This window comes from Manihot esculenta, chromosome 4, assembly GCF_001659605.2.
Source record: "Manihot esculenta cultivar AM560-2 chromosome 4, M.esculenta_v8, whole genome shotgun sequence".
Taxonomy (NCBI): domain Eukaryota; kingdom Viridiplantae; phylum Streptophyta; class Magnoliopsida; order Malpighiales; family Euphorbiaceae; genus Manihot; species Manihot esculenta.
The window spans coordinates 34,502,469-34,522,955 of NC_035164.2; the positions used below are offsets into that span (position 1 = coordinate 34,502,469).

Consider the following 20,487-nt stretch of genomic DNA (forward strand, 5'->3'; position numbering starts at 1 on the left):
TCTAATTTTTGCACTTCTTCTCCCGTGGCTTGCTATTTCTCCTTCCCAAAGATTTTCTTCTTCTGCTTCATTAGCTTGGCCCCGAGGAAAATATTTAGTTTGTGAATCATCACCTCAGGATCAATCCCTGGCATATCTGAGTGCTTTCGGGCAAAACTTGAAGCATGTCTCCTGATCAAAGCCATAGCGACTTCCTTCTTATTCTTTTCAAGACTTGAATTGATACTGAAGATCTTGTCATTTTTTTTCTCAGATAAAGGGAAGATCTCCAACCTGTCTACAAGTTCAGTAATATATGAGGCACTTGGGTGATAAGATCAAAAGAAATACATATGTAAGATGTTTCGCATCTCTACATCATCCTAAAGCCTTAATGTCAGCAAATTCAGGTGGAAGCTTCCGACATTATATTTCGTACTTATCATGTATACTTAATAATAATAATAATAATAATAATAATGATACAATGTAATGAAAATTGCCATTTATTATTATGTTAATAATAGAATGAAAGTTTTTATTTTAATATTATATTATTAAATAAAATAATCAAATTTACAATATGATTATATTACATTTTTCAATACGTCATTCTAAACGTAGCCTAAGTAGTGATCGTGTATTCTTCACTTTTCGGAGTGCATTTCAACATAATCTATTTTCGAGTATCCAATTGGTTATGATCCTTCTTATTAATCTTAATTCATAAATAATTGAATTTTCTATTTATATATAATAAACTTACATAAGAAAAGAAAATTTGTCTAGAAGGTAATGTATTGCAGGCCCTGTTCAGAGAGGAAACAGAAGTCACTTGTTCTAAGGGATTGTACAAAAAGCAATCATCCCTAAGAACCTTTGCAGCTAAATTGTGAGCTACCCAGTTACATTGTCTCCTAAAAAACAAGAAATCTAAAGTCAATGTGGAAATAAGTGTTAAAATATCATCAACTATAGCTTGTATCTGAATGAAGGTCTGTTGCTTTGCTATTCCTCTGATAAGAGATGATGAATCACCTTCGCAAATCACCCGCCTGAGCCTTTGGCACGAGCCAGCAAAGATAGAATCCCTCATTCCTTCTTTTACAGTACGCAGCATCAAAGTTTATCTTAATGAAAATCTGGGGAAGGGTTAAAGACGAGGACCTCATCAACTTGATTTTCAGCAACTTGCATATTCTGCTCTGAGTTAAGAGACTCATCAAGGTGTGTGGAGCTGCATTGATCACTTCCTGATGTGGTATGGAAGTCTCTGCTCAAAGACTTTACATACTTTCCAAAGAAAAAAACACCAGGAGGACAATAACATTATCACCGTGCTCCTGATTTTTGAGCTATCCGTTAGATCCAACCAGATATTCATCATGGATTGACTCTATCAGAGTGGAACGCAAGCATAAAGGAGGATTGAACCAATCACTCAGGGGCACATGCAGACAGATGACAGGTAGTCTTCTCCAGAGGGTGACAGCATAACACTTCTATGATCCATGAAATTTATAGCAATCCCACAACTTTATATAGCTGGTGCGTAAATACAATTTAAAATATGATCCATGAAATTAAGCTAAAAAAGGCAATGAACAAACATTTACCGTATGAAAATCCATGGTTCCTGAGAGAAAAATCAAATCACTCCAATGTGCATCATACCTATATATATACATATACATAATTACATATATATATATGTGTGTGTGTATGTATGTATATGTGTAGGAAAAGAAGAAGGGGGATCAGCTGTGCATATGAAAGAGAAACAAATTTATGCAACAAATGAAAGAGAAACGGATTAAACTCTAGTGATCAAACTTGCACATGTTCTAGCTCAAAAAGCAATTCAGGATCATTCCTTTTGTAGTGACTTTTTTCTTCAGCTTCAGTTTGTAAGGGATCTTCCCCATTGCTTTTAATCAATGAAACTCCTATCTTCAACAGAAGAAGAAAAAAAAAAAGCCCAAGCTAAATCAATGACAATGAAACAGAACACTACTGATAAATAAAAAGTTCGAAGTTCACTGTTACGGCTCAATCATACTTCCTAAATGATGTAAATCCAAAAAGTGGAGCACATACTAATAGGTCCAAACTCCCAAAATTGGGCACTAAAAACCAAAATTTTTATTCATGCCCATACAGTAAATCACCTAAATAGCAACATAGAACAACGACTAGATAAGCAGAACAAACGAAGGCAAACTATAACTTAAGGAAAAAGTAATAAAATACAAGGAAATGGAACACCTTTTTTCATGCATAGTCAATGCTCGAAAAAGCCCATCCAATTGATCTATAGAAAGCACAAGTCAAATGCGTGTCCTCTATATATATTAACAAATAGGATGCTCCTAGTAATAGTTCAAAGTTGTAAATTCTCCAAACGCCAGAAAAGAACAGAGCAGCCAAAGATAAAAGAGACGAACACAAAATCTGTTCAAAATAGCTAAAAACAAATAAATCCAAGCTGCAAAAAAGAAAAAGCCTAAAGAGCACTGTAGCAAAACCAACGCATACCTGGCTAAACTCCAAGCACAATGCAGAGTTACAGACCCTAACACCTAAAAAGAGGAGGAAAAAAATCAGCCAACAAGCAAAAGTTTTGACTTGCAAAATGAAATAATAAAAGGTCAAGCCAAGGCCAAGGAGGAAAAACAAATCTTAAATTAAGGGAAAAAAACAGATGCTATAACTTGTAGAAAAAGAATAAACTAACCACCTACAGTGTTGGACCTAAGGTGAAAGCAAATAGCAATAAATGAAAGGGAATAAGTGCATTAAATGCTTAATTACCTGGTCTTGAATCTCATTGAGGAAGCCAAAACAGAGGCCACATTCCCACCAAACCCTAAGAAAATTGACAAGGTCCCATCAATTAAGAATATAAGCAAACACAAACCAATCTCAAAGACTCCTCTGCATTCCACAAAGGAAGCATACTATGAAGTACAAAGAACTTGACAGAATAAAGTCTATAACTTCAAACTAGTAGGATATATTTAGCCATATTCTTTAGGATAACCACTGTAGTTGCTATGATCACTGTGTTTAAAATATAGTAAAATTACTTTGTTCACAAACTTTATGAAATTTTTATACTTTGTCAGATAAATTTACACAAAGTGATTGTTTTGAAGTAACTACTTTTCAGAAAACATATTAGATAAACAGAAAAATCATGACATTTCAAAAAAGAATTTTTTGTAAGCTAATGTAATAAAAAATATTAAATTAGTAACATTTAATTGAATTATTTAAATGTAATAATAAAAAACATTGTAGAAATATAATATTTGTTGTTATATTTCACAATAGAGATTACAAGCTATTTATAGATGACAGACGGGTATCTAAACAGGAAGGAAAATCAAATCTATGATTATACAATCCTAAAATTAAACAACTGATCCCTCTATCAATATTTAGATCCTATATTAACATATTTACTTCCTATAATCTATAACACTCCGCTTCAAATTTGGAGCATAAATGTTAATCATGCTCAACTTATTACATGTATAATCAATTTCAGTCGTGAGAACAACCAACCCTAAACAATCAAAATAAACAAAGGATCAGAAGAACAAAACCGTGAACAGTAACCGATGAACAGTACTCATGAACAGTACCCGATGAACAGTGCTCGATGTTTTCGAATGTTACGCTTTAATAATAACAACCAAAAGTTCTTATTTATTTTCTTTTCTTTAAATTACTTTTTGGGTCTCCTCATTTTCTGATGGGCCAAATAATTTCTACACATCAATTACTTATTAATATGAAACCAACTAGCAAAGCAAACTTAAAAAGGAAACAAACCAGACAAACACGACATTCCTATTAGAAGAAAACAGCAAGCCGAACATTATCAAGGCAGTAAAAATTCTACTGAACATGGCAAAATTCTCACTTGCAAATGCAAGGGGCTCATAGCTTTTGCTTCATTGAAGGGTGATCTGAATTTCATATGTACGGTCACAAAGGCCGCCGAAGGTGCCGCCGAACCTGCCTGACTTTCGGCTCTGGAGGGACTTTCGGCCGCCGAACCTGCCGCCGAAAGTGCAAAAGCAATTGCATTATCTGCAAAAACATTCAAGATAGCATATACAACCAAATGTACGTAGATAATCTCAGAAGCTAAAAGAATTAGAATGTCAAAGCCACTTACGAACTGAAATAAGTACTGCCAGTGCTATCTTCCAAAAATCGTCGTCAGCTAGGATTATCTATTTATTTGAGCCTGCCAATTTAATGGTTCCATCAGACAACAACATGATTTAAGGAAGCCAACCCATCAACCATTTAAGAAAACAGCACACAAAAGAAAGTCAAATTTCATATCAAATAAATTGTTAATCAATTTCCCAAGCAGTCAAACACCAGGCATCATATACTGAGATTTAAAACCCACCTCTCTAAGCAAGAGTTGAAGTTACATGAGCTAATTAACCCTAAACAAGCCTCTCACCCAGCTGCTAGTGCTGCTTAGTGCCATAATGATTTAAAGGCATTAGCAATTCAAAGGAATTAAACAATGTGGCAGAATTCAACATTTCAACTAGCACATTTCCCAGTTAATATCATTGGTGCTGCTATCTAGTACTGTGGGCATGGTATAATGTTGATCAGAATAAAATGCATTTGTTTTAAAATCGTTTTAAAATTACTTTTGACTTAAACTGTCCAAAAGGTTATATGCCAATTAAAGTTGCAGAATCCTAGGAAAATCTCGGCAACAACTGACAAAAATAAATAGAAACAGAAAAATTCCATAAAAGATTTCATCAGCAGAATGATAGGGTAGAGTATGTTATGGCCTCAGCATAAGTTTAAAATATTGTAAGCATAAATTTATAAACATGGTCTACCATAGAAAGGTGCCTTATACAAAGCAGCGTAAATTGCTATGAACAAATGAAGACATTATGGGTGATGACATGATTACTAATTAGAAAGAGGAAAATAATCTGTAATATGGAGAAAGAGGGGGTTTGGGGAGGAAGTCTACCAGATTTTCAAAAATATATTAAATGCATATGCAAAAGGATATCTTAAAGGAAGGGTACCTCACCATTTGGTCGCTGTCACATCATTTCCTCCAAATGACCTCTGGCATCCAAACCGGGGACTAGCTCGTCCTGATGCTGCATAGGCGATATGATCTGGCACAATGCCCTTCTCTTTCATTTCATCAAACAAACCTTGAGCTTTATCACCATATCCAAGTCTTTGATACCCAGAAATGAGAGCAGTATATGTCAATACATCAGGTTTCACATTATTTCTCTTCATTTCATCCATCAACAAGTTGGCCATATCCATACGCTTTAACTTGCAAAATCCATCAATAAGGCAGGTATAAGTAACAACATTGGGTGACTGGCCCTGCTGCAACATTTCTTTATACAATGCCCAAGCCCTCTTCATATTTTCAACTCTACAAAACCCATCAATAAGACATGAATAAGTAATTTTATCTGGAAACAAACCCCTTTCAGTCATCTCCTTAAACAAATTACAAGCTTCGTGCATATTGTTCCTACAGGAGAACATGTTGATGAGAATTGTATAAGTGACCACGCTTGGTAGGATACCACCCCTTAACATTTTTGTATAAAATAGCAAGGCCTTTGTCGGATTTGATTGTTTGACAAATCCATCTATTATGGTACTATAATGAACAACACCAGGAAAAACATTGTTTTTAATCATTACAGGAAGAACTTCCCATGCTTTATCAGATTTTTTCCCCTTGCACAGCCACTTAATAACTATATTATATGTGTATGTATCAGGGACGAAGCCAAAGTTTTGCATTTTATTTATGAATTTCAAAGCTTCCATGAAGAGTCCTCCTCTGCAATATTCATCAGCAATAACATTGCAAGTGAAAGTAGTTGGTGGGACACCAGACTGTAGCATTATGCTTAAAACTTCCAAGGCTTTATTTAAGAGCCCCCTTTTGCAGAACCCATAGATCAGCCTACCAAAACTGAAAGTGTTAGGAACCAAACCATTCCTTGTGATCTCACAGACAAGTTTACTGGCAGATTCCATATCACCATGCAATACAAACCCATCCACTAAGATATTGTAAGACATTATATCATATTCGTATCCTGAAGCACCGAGCTTGCGGAACATATCTAGACAAACATCAGTCAGTCTGTACTTACAAAGACCAGTAAAAAGAGCGCTGTATGTAACTAGGGATGGTTTTAAATTATGATGAACCATTTCTTCTATCAAATCGACAGCTTTTTCTACATCCCCATTCTTGCAAAACCCATCAATCAATATGGTGTAACTATAAAGATCTGGAAATGGTCCATGGTTCCTCATATCTTGCAAAAGCTTCAAAGCTTTATAAGGTTCACCTTTTTGGCAAAACCCATGAATGATGGCATTATAACTGTAACAGTTAAGATGCTGATTCCTAATTCTCAAATCCTGGATAAATCCCAAAGCAAACTCAACGTAACCAGCTTTACAAAGACCATGAATATATGCACCATAAGTTACAATTGTAGGGTCCATCCCTTTCAATTCCATTTCCTCTAGAAACCCAGTTGCTCGCACAATATCTATATTCTGCCCAAGATTTTCTTTACAATAATAATTCATCATAATAGTATAGGTGTACACATTAGGTGATGGCCCAAAATCCTTCAACTCTTTAAACAGTCTGCTAGCAAACTCAAATTGATTGGCTTCCAAAGAACACTTGAGCAAGTAATTACAGGATAAAATGTTTGCTTCAAGCCCAAATTTTTTTGCCTGCACAAACACATCTAATGCATTCTCAAGCATCTTATTCTCAGCATAAACTTTTATGAGTATATTGATTATAATAGTGGAAATTACCATACGGGCATCATGTGGTGAACTTAGCAAAGCTGAATGCAACTGCGAAACATCTAAATGAAGTTTCTTATAATAGGAAATGATATCCCTAAGCAAGAATTGTACTTCCATCTGCAAGCCAGCCGACGCAAAAGCGTGAACAATGATTCTGAAGGCATTAATTGAATGAGAGACCCCATGGCAGCTAACTGTTTTGGAGAAGCTTGTGTCTTTTGTAAGTTCCCAATTCAAGGTCTTGAACACCGTTACAACAAATGGAAACAATCCACGCTTTCTTTGATTGAAGGGTTTGCTTGCTTTTCCAAAGATATCACTTTCACTCATGGGAATATAATTGACCACATGGTCTTCTAACAACATTGCAGATACAGCTGAATAATGAACTTTAACAAGAGACCTTTCACGAGAAACAACTACGCCAAGTAAAGTTGATTTCAATGAGTATGCTTTCGAATAAAAGCAAATACCCATTAATATCCAGATTGCTCAGGCGAGTTAAAAACTTGAATTTGCATAATCCCAGAGGCGTTGCCACAAATAAAGTTTCTAAAAGCTAAACCTGATAAAAAGACGCGCCCATATGTCAATTAAAAATGGAGAAAAAAAAGAGAGGACTCTAGCTTCTATATAGCACAAAAAACATATCTAAGGACAAAACAACCATCTTAATTTAAAGACTTCACCTCAGTTTTTGGGAATCTTACTTGGTAAAATTATTGATTCCTTCACGGCATCGAAATTCTAAAAGAAAACAATTTTCTTAGAAGGAACCGAGGGAGAGGGCTAGGCAGCATTATAGGCTCCTCTGGTTAAAACTAAACAAAGACGGGTATGTCTTCAAGATAGTGAACCCAACCGACGGAGTCGGCCAACGAGAGGGAGCAACGGCAATGTTGAAGGGGAACTACAACGCCGCTACGGGCTACAAAGTGATGTGGCGGCTGACCTAGCTCTTTTTTCTTTTTCTTTTTCTTTTTGTCAAGTTGTTTGTAACAGGAAAGACTCTTAACGACGTAGTTCTAGTGTTATGGGTCAGTCGCTTCCTTATTGGCCTCCGACGACGTCGGATGGAGATTTTAAGGATGTAATAGCAGGGATGAGAAAAATCAGTCACTGTTAAAAAATTTAAGTAAAATTTAAATTAGTTATACTTACTATTTAGTATTTAAATATTATTATTTTATTAACAAATCAATTTTATATTTTTAAAAATTTATAAAACGTTTTTATTTTTTTATCAACAAAATACTCATTTCATTTTTTTAAAATATATAAAAAATAAAAAAAATTTAAATACAATTTTATTTTCAAATAAACTCATTTATTTCACTTTTAGTATTATTAATATTAATAAATCAATCTTAATATTTTTAAAAATTTATTGAAGTATCTTTTTTTTTTTAAATAAAATATTTCTTTATATTTTTCTGCTTAAAAAAGAAAAAAAATAAGAAAAATAATAGTCTCTTTCTATTTTTTAAAAACAAAAGACAGAAGAAAATAATATAATTTTTTATTATATTTTTAACTGTAAAAATATATGAAAAAGTTATATTATTAATAGAAAAAATAAAAATATTTTAATAAATTTTTTAAAATTGAGAAATTAATTTATTAATAATAGTAATATTTAGTAATTAAATAATAATTTTTTTTAATTTAATTAATATTTTTAAAATTTTAAAATTTTATTTTATTTACTTTAATTATTTTTTAAAAAAGTTACTTTATCATTTTAAAGTATAATATAATTAACATACTTATTTCTTTATTTTTAAAACTTAATAATTCTATCGCTTTAATTTTAATTTCGTTTAAATTTAAAATTTTTTATTTAAAAATTATGTTAAATCAATTATTTAAGTTTGATTAAAAAAATAAATTAAAATATAATTTTAAAAATACTTTATCATTAATAAAAATTACAAACTTTTAAATTTTTTATTATTTATCCTTAATTTTTCATTATTTATGTCTAATTCATCACTCAAAATCATAAAATTTATCTTTGAAAATTTCATTTTGTAATAAAGAGGAGGAGATGGAGGACCAATCCGCGACGTGAATGATCGATGACACGAGCGGTAAGTGTCGTCGGTGAAGGCGCAGCGAGCAGTGGACGATAAGACTACCAACACGAGTAAAAGGCACAACAAGCGGCAAGTGATATGAACAGCAAGCGACAGACGACAATGAGCTATGGGCAACAACAAGTAACGGACGATAACAAGCGGCAGGCGACCGCGAGCAACAACACAGATCAGCAATTTTTTTTTTTTTTATAATTTAAATTTTATTTATTTAAATTTTTATTAAATTTATTATTTTTATTATATTTATTGGATTTGTATTTTAAATCTGTTGAAAGTTTTATTTATTTGTGATGATTGAGTTTATAATTTTAATTTTAATTTTATTTTGATTTGTGAATAAATTTTTGCTGCTTCAATTTTTTAAAGGCGAGAAACTTTTAATTTTAATGAAAATAAATTTTATGAATTAAAATATTAAATTTTAAAAAAGGTAATTAAATTATTTGTCATTTTATTAATGATGTCTTTTATAAAAAAATATTTAATTTTAATAAAATTAAAGTTAATGGATTGAAATATTAAATTTTAAAAATAAAAAAATAAATTTATTAATTATGTCATATATTATGAAGGAAAAAATATTTTTTTTTATTTTTATAAAAAATAGACTTTGGGAATTTTATTAAATATCATATAATATATAAATTAAAAATTCAACGAAATAAGTTTAAATTGATAACTTGAATGAGAATGAATCAATTTATTATTCAGCTCTCCGGCTTTTATTTCAATTCAATTTTGTTGATAATATTTTTTTAATTTAATTTTAACTGTTATAATTTTATTTTATATCAATTAATTGATCTAAATTAGAGATTTTTCATGTAAATAAGATTTAATGATTTAAAAAATAAATTTGTACTTACAATAATTTTAATAATTTTTTTCTAATATATAAATTCATATAATTGATGTGAAATTTAATATTTTTTTAACTATAAATTTTGGATTATTGTGGTGGTTAAAGGCAAGAAAAAGTTTTTATTTTATTTTTTTTTTGTTTTTTTTTTTTTCATTTCTTTTGAAACCTGTCCCTCATTCTCCCCTTCATGTGGATGGAAATTTGAGTTTTGGATTTTTTATTTATTTTGTTTTTTTCAAGTCTAGCCTAACTATAATTTAAGAAGGATGATTTTATAGACCTAACTTGAGAATATTTTACTTTGAGTTTCAAAAAAATCATTTAGAGTTGATATTTATAATGTGTGACTGCATTAATAATTATTTAAAAATTAAATTTATATATTTTTATGATAATTATATGCAGTTTTCAATTCAATTAATCTTACAATATCAATTCTAATACGTTAGTATATGATAAAATCATTTTAATTAAACTCTATTCATTAGTAATACATATTTTAATAATAGATAACCATTATAACAATAATTAGTTAAATAATATAAAATAAATTTTACTTTTATTTTCTAAATTCCTAAATATTAATATTTTAATTACCTCAAATATTATTGATATTATAACAGTGATTAGTTAAGAGGATATATAAAAATTCTTTTAGATAATTTACTTACTCAATCTAACTGTTTCGGCTGACTCAAACTGTGGACCGTCGATCTAATGAGGCTTAGATTCCATATCATGGGCATCGGACGACAACGCTAAACAGAAACGGGTCCAAGCCTAGAAATCCAATACAGAAACTCTTTCTCCTTCTGCCTCTGCAAAATCTTCCCTTTTGGTACCCTCGTCTCCTTTCGATGCATTCCAATCTTCTTTTCTTTTTCCTAACTCGGATTTTATCGATCTCACACTCGTCCTTCACTTTCTCAGCGTCCAAACACTATCTCAAAACCTCAATCTTTTTCAGAGAAGCCTCTCATCTGTTCTCTGTGTATGGTTTAGAAACCAGGCACTCTCGTCAATGTTAAAAATCTCAAATTTCCCAAAATAGCTGATGTTGGTTTCTCAATTGAGTTCTTGAGACAATGATATTATAGCTTCTCGTCTTCCGCCTTTTCTCCATCCAAACACCGTATAAAACCTCGAATTTGTCTACAAGTGAGAACAGAAAGGAAACCCACCGCCTAGATATCTCAATTAAACTCTTTAAAACCTCAATTTCTCAAAGAACTCCACTTGAGTATTTGTCTGAAAAGGTTTAATTCATTATTAAAATAAGCTTCCTTCCATTGGGGCCTGCTTATATTTTCCTTCCCTTTCTCGATATCCAAACAGACCTCCATTAGTAAGTGTTTAAATGGGGGTATCTTTTAAGGTCTCAAAAACTGGCACAAGGTTCCATCCAAAGCCAGTTATTCTACCAGAGCCTGCTTTGGATGAGGTTTCGGAAAATTCCAAGGAGGGCTCTGTGATTGTCTCGAAGAATGATTCCTCCACGAGAAAGCTTGAGGTAATTATCTATACTTGAATTAGTCTGGTCGATTGGCAGCAGGTAGTAGTGTCAGAGGTGAAAGCTAAAAGAAAAGGAAGGAAATAAATGGAGCATAAGATTTCTACACATATGCATGTCAAGATTGTGCTGACAGATGTTGAACTTAACTAAGCATTACCATGCAAATTAAGCTGAGTTTAGTTCAATGGAACGCACTGTTATTTTGCCAGGAAGAATGATTAGAATTTGTAGATTCAAAATCTTAATTTCTTCCCATTTGTCGGCATTTTCCGTCTCAACTGAACTGAGGATTAGTAGTTAACTTTGCTATTGATGTTAATTGTCATTACTTGGATCCGATTTGGCAGTTTAAGTAGGGGAAACATATGCAAATTTTAAACTTATCAGATCTTAGCTGCGTGTAAGTGACCAGTCCCAGTTTGTTAAATGTTAAATATGTATTTGTTTATTAATTTTGTTGCCTATACCCTAAACAAGCCTCTCTTTAGTGAAGAGTGGTGTGCTGTACCTGCCAATTTTGGTAAATATCCTGCTTCTGCTTATTCCATTTAGTTTGTAACGTCACTTACAAAGAAAAGGATTCAAGATTTTGTTCTTTGTCTTTTATTGAGTTTTTTACGTAGTAAGAGCATTACATGTTTCACAAAATGCATATTTGATTCATGGACGAAGTTAACAGCTGCTAGATGATTATAATTGCACATGGTTAAGTGAAGATTTTTGCAAAATACATAACATATTGTATCAGTATTATTTTTCTTTACTCCTTTTAAAAGCGGGTACTTGAAAATTGATTTCGTCCTTTTTTTTATGTTTTATTTTATTTTTTTTGGGCAACAAGTAATATATGGACACCATTTTCCCTTAAATTATTGTATTTTTGCTTTCCCTTTTATGGCAAGGGGGAAGGTATTCTTTCTTTTAAATGGAGAGCCTTTACATGATCTGTGTGTGGACTAACGGTTAAGTCACAGTGCTATATCATATTTCTGTTTTATGCCTATGATAACTTGGTGTATTTTTGAAAGTAGGTTGGCTTAGTTGAGGGCAGTGATGATGTCTCTGGTGTTTCAAGTTCAACCATCTCTGGTAATGGATTTAGAATATCTGCATCATGGATTAGCAATTTCTTTATTCTTTCTGTTCAGATTGTGAAATTTTTGAGTTCTTTTTTTGCCAGAGCATGAAGTTTCGTTCGCATTGAACATCTACCCCGATGGATATTCTATTGGAAAGCCTTCAGAGGTTTGTTTGAAAGAACATTTTTGCTTTTGGAACCAAATGGAGAAGGGAAGGGAATAAAAAGAATCTTTTAAATGTAATTTTAAGTTTCTTTTTGACTCTGTATAGTTTATGGATTTTCAGAATGAGGTTGCACATCAGGCTATGCTTCAAGATGCTTCAAAGTTGTTGCATCCATATGATAAGACATCTGAAACTCTCTTTTTGGTAAATATCAACTGTTCTCCTTTTAATTGAACTCTGTTGTGATATTATATTAGTAGACATTTGTTGTATGGTCATGAGCTTATTTTTAGCACATATAGAAGAGTAATTGTGCCATTTTTTAATATTTAATTAACAGAAGGTTGAGTTATGGGTAAACATAATGTGCAGTCATTTACTTCTCAGCTTGACCTGTTTAATGTACAAGCAACACATTGGGCCTCAAAAGCATTTTGTATCATCTAAAAAAGTCTTCATGACTTTCATTTTTATATTTACAAATTAGAGGGGAAACATATTTTTTAGCCAAACGTATATGCAATTTTACGATTCTAACCATCTCTCTCTTTGTTTTTTTACAATTTTAGCCAAATTAAAAAGTTTAGTTACAATTTTAGTGAGGGGGTGAAAAGGGGAATAAAATATGCTGACATGGATGTTCAGTCGGCAAAACAAAAGAAATTACTGTGGCTTCCACCTATTATGATAGGCTAAATTATATATTTTAGCAAGCTTTTAACAAATTGCAAATTTTAGTGAATCCTTCTCTTTTTTTTTTTTGTCAATTTTAGCCAAAAGATAAAAAAGTGGAATAGGAAGTGATGTCGTTGTTCAGTCTACGCAGAAATTATATGCGGAACCCACTTGAATAAGTTGCTCTATCAAGTAAAAATTATATTTTTTTTAATGTTGAACCCACCTGAATATGGTTTGATACAAGTGGATTCAACAATTTACACTAATATTACATCCAAAAATAGGACAATGAGTATGTCATACCATACTAAAATAAGTTTCCTGTTCGCCCTAGACTAAAATTGACATCAACCTTACAAATTATTTTTGTAAACAAGCCCCCTTTTCTAAATTGGCTACTTACATATATTATAAGTTCTTAATTTGTAAACAAGTGCCTATCAATTTTAGCTTGGTTTGATGTCAATTTTTTGTAATATAGTCCCACCTAGAAATGGTTTAATTGAGCTTTTATTTTTGGCAAATTACTGCATGAATATGGTTTGATTCAGATGAATATGAAAATTTTAATTAAATTTGAAAAAGAAAATTGGCTAAAACTATCAAATCACGTAAAAGATTAGTTAAAATATATAGTTTACCTTTGGTAATGTGGGTTCTGCATTAAATTTTTTTTGCTGACTGGGTAGCCATGTCAGCATATTTTATTTCTTTTTTTTCATCCTCTGGCTAAAATTGTAAGTAAACCTTTCAATTTCATTAAAATTGTTACAAAAAAATGGCTAAAATTGTAAAACCGCATATACATTTGGCTAAAAAATATAGTTCACCCAATATTAAATGATAAGGACTGTGCCTGTCCCTAAATATCTTGTATGCATCACCATAATGCCTTAGATATCATTTACTATTTCTTTCTCTCTCCCATTTTTTTAAGCTGACAGTTTTTTTCCATATATGTGCTAATATATTTTGAGGCAATTGAGTCTGGCTGGTTGCCTGGAGATATTCTGGATGATATACCATGCAAATATGTTAATGGCACACTCGTTTGTGAGGTGAGTACTTCCAAGTCTTCTTCTTTACATTTACTAAAAATTGTCAGCGTGGTGCATAGCTTGACTGAATGAATAATGAGTATGAAGTCAATGGGTAATTACCTTACATGTCTGGAATCATGTGTGTGCATGGGCACTAGGCAAGAAGTTGTTGAAGTTGGCATACTTTTGCAGATATTAAAATTTGCCATATCAAAATTCTTGCAGGTTCGAGATTATCGAAATAATGTTTCTGAGCAAGGATCTAACACTCCACCAGTGGACGGGAATCCTGTTGTAAATAGAGTGCGCCTTAGGATGTCATTAGAGAATGTAGTGAAGGATATCCCTTTGATCTCAGATAATACCTGGACTTACGGTGATTTGATGGTAAGTGTCACTTGACTCATTTAATCCTTGGAAAATGAATGTTGTCAATAAGTCACATATTTTTTCATTATTAATTGCAGGAAGTGGAATCCCGGATATTGAAAGCATTGCAACCACATCTTTTGTTAGACCCTACTCCCAAATTGGATAGGCTATGTAATGACCCAACTCCCACAAAGGTAATGAACTTGGAGACAGGTTCAATGTTTGCTGGCTGGAGGAATTAATTTATGTTTCTGAACTATGTTGAGAATCAATTGCAGCTCAATTTGGGGCTGAGCAACTTGCGGAGAAAAAGATTGAGACAGATGCCTGAAGTAACCTCTAGTAACAGAATCCATGGGAAGAAAGTTTGTATAGATCGAGTGCCAGAAAGCTCAAGCAGTAGGTTAGGAGATTCAGTGATTATTTCTGGCAATATGATGCCACAGAGCATCCCAGAGAATCTGACCCCTCAAAACCTTGGTCCAAGCAACATGTTAGCCATGGGAGCAAGAAGCTTTGCACCTGATGGCAATGTTCCAGCTCTACCTTTGGTTTCACAGCAACCAAGGTATCAGATTGGTGTGGGCACCCAAAGAAGTATACAGGAGCAAGGGTCAGGGACTCCTACTGCTAATTCAGGAGTTTCCTCTGCTGGGCAGGACATGGTGATTTCATATGGTGACAATACGAATTCTGGTGCTTCAAGTCATGGTAAGAGGGAGAATCAAGATGGGCAAATGTCATCCTTATCCAGTTTTAATAAGAGAGCAAGGCTTGCCTCCGTGGGTCCTGATGGAATTCAACAGCAGCAGATAGGGCTCCATATGGAAGGCCTTCATGCATCAGATATGAACTGGAAGATCTCTTTATCACAGCAACAAGCAATGGCAAGAGGAATTCATTATGCTAATGCAGGTGTTCAGAAATATCCTCAGCAGATGTTTGAAGGCGTTATAAATCAAAATGGTGCACCAACATCATTTTCTGCAGCACAGCCAGGTGTAAGGTTTGGTCCCAAGGAAGAACAGTTTGAAACAGAAAAGCTGGATGGCTCAGAGCTAAATCAGGGTAAAAATGATATAATGGAGACAGAAACAGGCCATCTGGACCCACAGCAGTCACGGCTACAACAAAGATTACCACATCATCTCATGAGATCAAGTTTTGCTCAGGCTGCATGGAGCAATCTCAGCCAAGACTCAAGGAAGGAGGAACAACTACAGAAGAGGAAAACAGTGCAAAGTCCCCGGTTATCTGCTGGGACTTTGCCTCAATCACCATTATCATCAAAATCTGGCGAATTCTCTAGTGGCTCTGCTGGGCCTCACTTTGGAGCAGTTGCAGCCAATGCTGCAATTGGATCATCACAAAAGGAGAGGTCAGCTGTTACCTCGGTTCCTGCTGTGGGTGGAACCCCATCTTTAACTTCCAGTGCTAATGATTCCTTACAAAGACATCAGGCCCAGGCTGCTGCAAAGCGAAGATCTAATTCCCTCCCAAAAACTCCAGTAATGAGTGGGATTGGCTCTCCTGCAAGCGTTAGTAACATAAGTGTTCCACTAAATGCAACTAGTCCTTCTGTTGGAACTCCAAGTATGGCTGATCAATCCATGCTTGAAAGGTTCTCAAAGATTGAGATGCTGACTATGAGGTATGATGTCCACTAAGTATTGCATTTTGACTTGTGTGCTTTGGTTTTTTCGTACCCTCACCTCCTTTCTCCTTTATATGGTAAAATTTGTTTGTTAGGTACTATCAATCCTTTCTTTTTTGCATAATCATAAATATGATCTCTTAAAAATGTACAAATAAGTTACTTATATTTTATTTTCACTCTCATTTGAATCAAGTTGAAGAACATTCAGGGAATGTTTATCGATTGCGTTAACCCCAATAATTTTCTTGTTTTTCATAGCACCTTAATTAGGCTCTTCTTCTGATTTCAGCAGCTGTGTCATCTTGTTCCATCTTACTCATGTTATTCATGTTCTAATGGCTGCTTTTGCAGGCATCAACTCAACTGCAAGAAAAATAAGGTTGATGAGTACTCTGTCAGGAAATCCAACACATTTTCACATCAAAATCTGATGGCTTGTCTCTCTAGTTTACCTAATAGTGAGGATGTGAAAGATGATGCAAGTGCAAGACAATTATCAAAGTCAATTGTAGGTGGCAGCATGAATGTCTGCAAGATGAGGATTATAAATTTTTTGCAGGCAGATCGAGTATTACCAGGTTTCTCATGTTCTCAACGGAATTTTTAGTCATGCTTCTTGTAATTTTAGCTTATTTCACTTTCCTAATGGTAAATTTCATTACAGGGAATGTTGGTGCTTATGGTCATCGATTATGTACTAGAATGATCATGTTAGAGAAGCCAAGTGATGGTACTGTAGCAATGCATTATGGAGAACCAGAGGATGGTGATGTCCTGTCTGCAGAGGATTATCTCCCAACATTGCCCAATACTGTGAGTTTGCTTTGCAGATTACATTTGTTTGACATAATGAAAATTTAATCTAAGATGAATCCAATTCTACATTTGAATTGGAAGCAACATTTTCCAAGTTATTAGGAGTAATCAAAGTAATTCTTAATCACAATAGTGCCCTTTCTCTATCTTCTTTGTGTGTGAGGTCTGCAATGTATGATGAAGAAAATCATATCAACAGTTAGATACTGGCTTAAGGAGCCTTTTCTTAATTGTGTACATGTATATGTGCCTTTTTTCCCTAAAGTTTACTCAGACACCATAGATTCTGTAATCAGTCTGCTGATGTTATTTGAGCTATGCCATTGCAATCCTTTCCTTCAAAGTTCCTTTGTTGAGTATGAACTACTTTGATGCAGTGATTCCCTGTGTTAGTCATCTTTACAATCTTGACTCCACAAGTGAGGTTTTGTTTCTGTCTGTTGAGTATGGCTTCGAGCATCGCAACAGTTATTTTTTATGCTGGTTAAGTGAACAATTATTTTTAACGTTTGCATGGGATGAGAGAATAATCTCACATTGGGATCAAATTCCAAACTCCATATCATGTTTTATAATATCCTACAATTTGAATTGCATGTTAATCTTTGCTTATCCTGACAAGTATATTCCTCATGTTCTGTTTTCCATGTCTGACTAATTTCTGTTACAGCACTTTGCAGATTTGCTTGCAGCACAATTTTGCTCACTGGTATGTTTCAGGGAAAAGAAAATTACTTGTTTTGGATTGCTAGTTTGCTGCACAATTGCAATTGAGTGATGTAATTTGCTTATGCAGATGGTACGTGAAGGATATATCGTGGAAGATAATATTCAACCAAAGCCTATCCGCATGAATATTGCCTCAAGTAGTCATCCAAATGCTGCTGGAATTTCTCCTAATAATTCAGCTGTTGAGGTGCAACAGTACAATGAAGCAGTTCCAGGTCAGGCATCCAATGAAGTAAAGCCGAGTATTAGTGGTAATGCATCCATTAACCCATCCCAGAATCTATTAGCAAACACTAGGATGCTGCCTCCTGGAAACGCTCAAGCCTTGCCAATGTCTCAAGGTCTCTTGTCTACAGTTCCAATGTCTACAAGACCACATCAGCTAGACTCGCAACCATCTCTTCAGCAGCAACAGCAACCACAACAGCTGCAGCAGCAACCACAACAGCAGCAGCAGCAGCCAAATCAACATCCCTTGATTCAACAACAGCATTCACAATTCCAGAGGTCACCAATGGTGCTTCCATCTAATCCACTCTCGCACTTGAACACACTTGGCCAGAATTCTAATATGCAGCTGGGTAATCACATGGTCAACAAGTCTTCTCACCTCCAGAATCAGCTGTTACAGCAGCAGCAGCAGCAGCAACCACAGCAGCAGCAACTACAAACACAGCAGCAGCAGCAGCCGCAGCAACAACAGCAGCAGCAGCCACAGATGCAGCAGAGGAAAATGATGATGGGGCTTGGGACAGCAATGGGAATGGGAAATATGGCCAACAATATGGTTGGCCTAGGAGGCCTTGGCAATACCATGGGCATTGGAGGTGCAAGGGGAATAGGACCTGGAATCTCTGGACCAATGGCATCTATATCGAGTATTAACAATGTTGGCCAAAACCCATTGAATCTGGGCCAAACTTCAAATATTAATGCAATAACTCAGCGGATCCGTACTGGACAAATGGCTCAGGCACAAGCTGCTCTGCTGACATCAAGACTTATGGTACAGAACAGAACAGGTGTGCTAGGTGGCCCTCAGTCAGGGATAGCTGGGATGTCAGGAGCCAGACAGATGCACCCAGGTTCTGCTGGGCTTTCCATGCTTGGCCAGCCTCTGAACCGAGCGAATATGAATCCAATGCAGCGGAATGTAATGGGGAATGTAATGGGGCCTATGGGTCCACCAAAACTGATGTCAGGGATGAATCTCTATATGAACCAACAGCAACAACCACAACAACTGCAATTACAACAACAATTACAGCAGCAGCAGCAGCAACAACAACAATTGCAGCAACAATTACAACAGCAGCAATTACAGCAGCAACAACAGCAGCAAGATCCATCCTCATCACTACAGGCTGTTGTCTCACCTCCACAAGTAGGCTCACCATCAACCATGGGAATTCCACAACTGAACCAACAAGCACAACAGCAACCCCAGCAGCAACCTAGTCCACAACAGATGAGCCAGCGAACCCCAATGAGTCCACAGTTAAGCTCTGGAGCAATCCATGCATTGAGTGCTGGTAATCCAGAAGCTTGTCCTGCTAGTCCGCAGTTGAGCTCTCAGACCCTTGGCTCAGTTGGAAGCATCACAAACTCTCCATTGGAGCTCCAAGGTGTAAACAAAAGCAATTCAGTTAATAACGCATAGTAAAGTTGGACTACCTGGTCAGAAGCAACATCCTCTGAGCTGTTCTTTCGTGGAAACTAAAAGGTATGCAGCGAGAATAGGGCCATTGAGTTCAATCACGTTGAAGCTAGTTGGAAGGAGAAATTTCTTGTGAATAGCTGATACTAAAATTATTGAGGATAAAATATTCAAGTCTAGTGATTAATGGTTGCTTGCCTGCTTGGAGGAAATTGCATATCCAGGTTTCAGTATAAACACTGTGCTGTCTAATCCAGGTGTCGGAACTTTTAAGGACTACGCCATTGTTAGTTTGATCACTGGCATAACATTCAAATGGGGGCTGTTCTATTAGCAGGATGCTTTTTGTCACATGATTGTTCTCTAGTGGTTAGGTGTGTGCAGGAATTGAAACGATCTTAATTGTATTGAATCGAATTTATTTTACTGATTGATTTGGTTCTAGATTTTTTTTAAGTAGGGAATTGGGGTGTGATGACTCGAAGTAATGTGCTTTTATCTACTGGATTAAGTCTAAGTAAGTCAGTATAGAGCGGTTCTTTTATATATAATTATTTATTATGTTATTTTCTGATTATGAATATTTTCAACACATTAATTTGTTTCACGAGTTGTACTAAAATTTGAGAAAAATTAGACTATTAATTAAATTGATTTAATTTAAATATTCAGTTTGATTTTCTTGATATATTATTTAAGTCAGTTTTTAATTTTATGAAATTTGTTCAATTCAGTTTTACGTTTAATTAATTTTTTTTTTTTTAAAAGAAAATTTTATCCTTGGTTGGGATATGAGCATCCATTTCTCAGAGCACTTCAAAAGGATGTTCCAATGCAAATGGTTTGTATAAATGAAGTATCAGACAGAAAAAGTAACTTATGAAGGCAGCCATGAGCCGCAAGATAATCCTGCTTTTGTCATTCTAACCAAGCATATGCCTTTCTTTTTCCAGTTGTGTTATTA

At 34.4% G+C, this 20,487-nt stretch overlaps 2 protein-coding genes across 20 annotated transcripts; one reads left to right on the forward strand and one right to left on the reverse strand.

The window, feature by feature from the left end:
* Positions 1-759: 759 nt before the first annotated feature.
* LOC110613155 (pentatricopeptide repeat-containing protein At5g41170, mitochondrial) lies at positions 760-7,876 on the reverse strand. 19 transcript variants are annotated; one of them, XM_043955860.1, is made up of 9 exons: positions 7,566-7,873; positions 5,069-7,420; positions 4,166-4,237; positions 4,058-4,077; positions 3,908-3,984; positions 2,791-2,845; positions 2,515-2,558; positions 1,596-1,653; positions 760-1,481 (listed from the first exon to the last, which is right to left on the reverse strand). In XM_043955860.1, the coding sequence occupies exons 2-3, from the start codon at positions 7,330-7,332 to the stop codon at positions 4,228-4,230; spliced, it is 2,274 nt and encodes a 757-aa protein (XP_043811795.1). In that variant the 5' UTR covers positions 7,333-7,420; positions 7,566-7,873; the 3' UTR covers positions 760-1,481; positions 1,596-1,653; positions 2,515-2,558; positions 2,791-2,845; positions 3,908-3,984; positions 4,058-4,077; positions 4,166-4,227. The 19 variants fall into 19 exon arrangements, with proteins under 19 accessions (XP_043811795.1, XP_043811794.1, XP_043811792.1 ...); XM_043955859.1 differs by having other exon boundaries at positions 3,908-4,077; XM_043955857.1 differs by having other exon boundaries at positions 760-1,524; positions 3,908-4,077.
* Positions 7,877-10,561: 2,685 nt separating this feature from the next.
* LOC110612750 (protein PHYTOCHROME-DEPENDENT LATE-FLOWERING) lies at positions 10,562-20,115 on the forward strand. The gene is made up of 12 exons (XM_021753530.2): positions 10,562-11,326; positions 12,361-12,418; positions 12,510-12,574; positions 12,695-12,778; positions 14,230-14,310; positions 14,518-14,679; positions 14,760-14,858; positions 14,943-16,315; positions 16,673-16,899; positions 16,986-17,134; positions 17,808-17,846; positions 17,934-20,115. Exons 1-12 carry the CDS (start codon positions 11,174-11,176, stop codon positions 19,524-19,526), a joined length of 4,083 nt encoding a protein of 1,360 aa, XP_021609222.1. The 5' UTR covers positions 10,562-11,173; the 3' UTR covers positions 19,527-20,115.
* Positions 20,116-20,487: the final 372 nt, after the last annotated feature.

Coding starts and splice junctions, on each gene's coding strand:
- LOC110613155 (XM_043955853.1), bottom strand. CDS start 7,332: ATGGGTATTTGCTTTTATTCGAAAGCATACTCATTGAAATCAACTTTA.
- LOC110612750 (XM_021753530.2), top strand. CDS start 11,174: ATGGGGGTATCTTTTAAGGTCTCAAAAACTGGCACAAGGTTCCATCCA. Junction 11,327..12,360: donor CCTCCACGAGAAAGCTTGAG/GTAATTATCTAT, acceptor TTTTGAAAGTAG/GTTGGCTTAGTTGAGGGCAG. Junction 14,680..14,759: donor GGACTTACGGTGATTTGATG/GTAAGTGTCACT, acceptor TATTAATTGCAG/GAAGTGGAATCCCGGATATT.